Below are 2,500 nucleotides of genomic sequence, written 5' to 3'. Positions count from 1 at the left end.
TTTTGCAAGATATTGAATTTAACTTCTGTCGTCGGTGACGTCATCACAAGGCCACAAGCAGGTAAGTGAGCAAGGGAGGACGGGAGTATGCATATTGGAATCGACCCAGAGATGGGGAAGGATCGGGTCAAACCCGTGTCCCCGGTGTATCAGTACGGCATCTTAGCTGTTTGAGCCATGTCCCACACCACAATGATGTTCATTTGAATTTTCAGACAAAATGGCAGTTGCTGAAATGGCAGTTGCTGACCTTGTGCTGAACAAAAGTAAAAGAAATGTAAAACGGTTTAAAATTATACAATATTAAATGGAAAAGGGCATAGATAGAAGACACGGCCACTTTGTGCAGTTGGGCCCGCTAGTGGAGCTGTTAACTCTTTGCTGAGTTTGCTAGTCAGGGTTATTTTTATGACAGGTTTTGTTTGAGGAGTTTTTTTTTTTGCTTGTTTGCAAAATAGCTCACCAAAGCATAAGCGTATCATGCTGAAATTTGGCCAGTGTGTTGGGGTGAATAATCACTTCAGCTCGTTAAACTGTTGTGCTAATCAGAGCTGGCTTGGCAGAGATCGAGATTTTTGTTTGTTTGTTTTGTGATGTGCTCTCCAAGGATTTGTCTATCTGAAACACGTACAATAGTCTTACTTGTCGGGGCAAAGTGGTTCATTGCCTGGGTCATTTCCCAACCCTATCTCGTTTCTCTCTTCCCGCCATCTCGAGTCTTCTCTTCACTGTCATGTCAAAGTAAGCTCATAAAAGTATATTTAACCCATTAAGACACAGCATTATAAATGTGCTGTTATCAGAATAGCAATGACCAAGTGATGACCAAGCCTGTGTTATGTCAGACTTGTGTAGTACTATGGTAGTTCACTTTTCACTTTTCACTTTTAATAGTAATAATAATAATAATAATGTTAATGATAATAGGTGTGCACAGATAGAGACGAGGTCGTGCTAAAGCACCTGCCACTTTGCCCTGCAGTACAAAAATGCCCTTTTGAAAGCACAATGCACTGTGGTCCATGTTAACATTATCATCTACAAAGGAAGAGTTTACAGGTATTTGCAAAACAGTGTATCCACCATTTTTGACTTTTGTATTTTGTTATTGAAAATGACTGTTCAGAGGTATGTGTGGATTCTTGCCATTCAAATATTTTTAGAATATACTCCTTACTTGTCATGCATTGTGCTCTCCAGGGTGAAGTGTATAATAGTAATATAAATAATAATAACAATGGTAATAATAATAATAATCTTCTTACTTGTCCTGTGTTGTGTTTTCCAGGGAGGAGCGTATGTGGTGAAGCTGTTTGAGGAGTATGCCACGGGGCCGGCCGTCATCACCATAGTCTTCCTGGAGGTCATCGCTGTCTCCTGGTTTTACGGTAAACACTGGCACGCCTACTTTAAAAAAAAACCACACACGCATATAGTGACGCTCGTCCTGTTTGACGTCAGCCGATGTCACACAAGACGTCATGCATCATAAGTGACTCAAAATATTGCATACTTGTGTAAGTACGTGCGTTACTTTACTTACGTGCGTTACTTGTGTTTGTTTGCGTGTGTCCCTTTGTTTGAGTCTCTCTGTGTGTCTCCATGTGTGTGTGTTTGTGTGTATTTGTGTGTGTGTGTGTCTGCGTGTTTGTGCGTCTGTGTGTGTGTATGTGTGCGTGCATGCGCTCGCGACTGTTGGCGTGTGTTTGTACCGGTATGTGTGTGTGTGTGTGTGTGTGTGTGGGCATGTGTGTGTGTGTTTGTGTGTGTGTGTGGGCATGCGTGTGTGTGTGCATGGTGTGTGCATGCGTGTGTGCGTGCGTGTGCGCGTGTGTGTGTGTATGCAGGGACGTCTCGTTTCTGCAGTGACGTGCAGCTGATGCTGGGCTTCGCCCCGGGGCTGTTCTGGAGGGTGTGCTGGGTGGCCATCTGCCCCTGCTTCTTACTGGTGAGGGGGGAGCAGGTCACGCACTCACCCGACCTATACCCACCATCCACCATCCACCATCCACCATTCACCTGCACATACACATCAGGGTCAATCACACAGTGGTGAGAAAGAAAGAAAGAAAGAAAGAAAGAAAGAAAGAAAGAAAGAAAGAAAGAAAGAAAGAAAGAAAGAAAGACAGACAGACAGAGGGCCAAGGCGGGAAATCAGGGAGAGCAATAACGTAGATAAAATTGGATGGATTTACAAAACTAGCAAAAAAAGACTCTCAGACAAGTATCTTAGTTGTTCCAAAAGGATGTACTGTATATTTATATACAGTATATCTATACGTATGTGCACATACACATACACAACATCAGGGTCAATCGCACAGTGGTGAGAAAGAAAGGACAAAAGAAAGAAAGAAAGCTGTGAAACTCCAACTCCCATTGTCATTGTGACACAGCACTCCACAGCACACAAGTAAACACTGCACACTGCACACAACACAACTCCCATTGTCATTGTGACACAGCACACAAGTAAACACTGCGCACTGCAAACAACACA

At 43.2% G+C, this 2,500-nt stretch overlaps 1 protein-coding gene across 3 annotated transcripts in view; it reads left to right on the top strand.

The window, feature by feature from the left end:
• slc6a4a (solute carrier family 6 member 4a) overlaps positions 1-2,500 on the top strand; it is a 40,530-nt gene that overhangs the window by 30,610 nt on the left and 7,420 nt on the right. For all 3 annotated transcript variants that reach the window (XM_063205790.1, XM_063205791.1, XM_063205788.1), the window contains 2 exons: positions 1,289-1,388; positions 1,848-1,948. In XM_063205790.1, coding sequence (XP_063061860.1) covers positions 1,289-1,388; positions 1,848-1,948 — 201 coding nt within the window. The remainder of the gene's footprint in view (positions 1-1,288; positions 1,389-1,847; positions 1,949-2,500) is intronic.

This window comes from Engraulis encrasicolus, chromosome 8 (genome assembly GCF_034702125.1).
Source record: "Engraulis encrasicolus isolate BLACKSEA-1 chromosome 8, IST_EnEncr_1.0, whole genome shotgun sequence".
Classification (NCBI taxonomy): Eukaryota; Metazoa; Chordata; class Actinopteri; order Clupeiformes; family Engraulidae; genus Engraulis; species Engraulis encrasicolus.
Note: the sequence above shows the minus strand (reverse complement) of the source record. Positions and strands in the feature narration are given on the sequence as shown.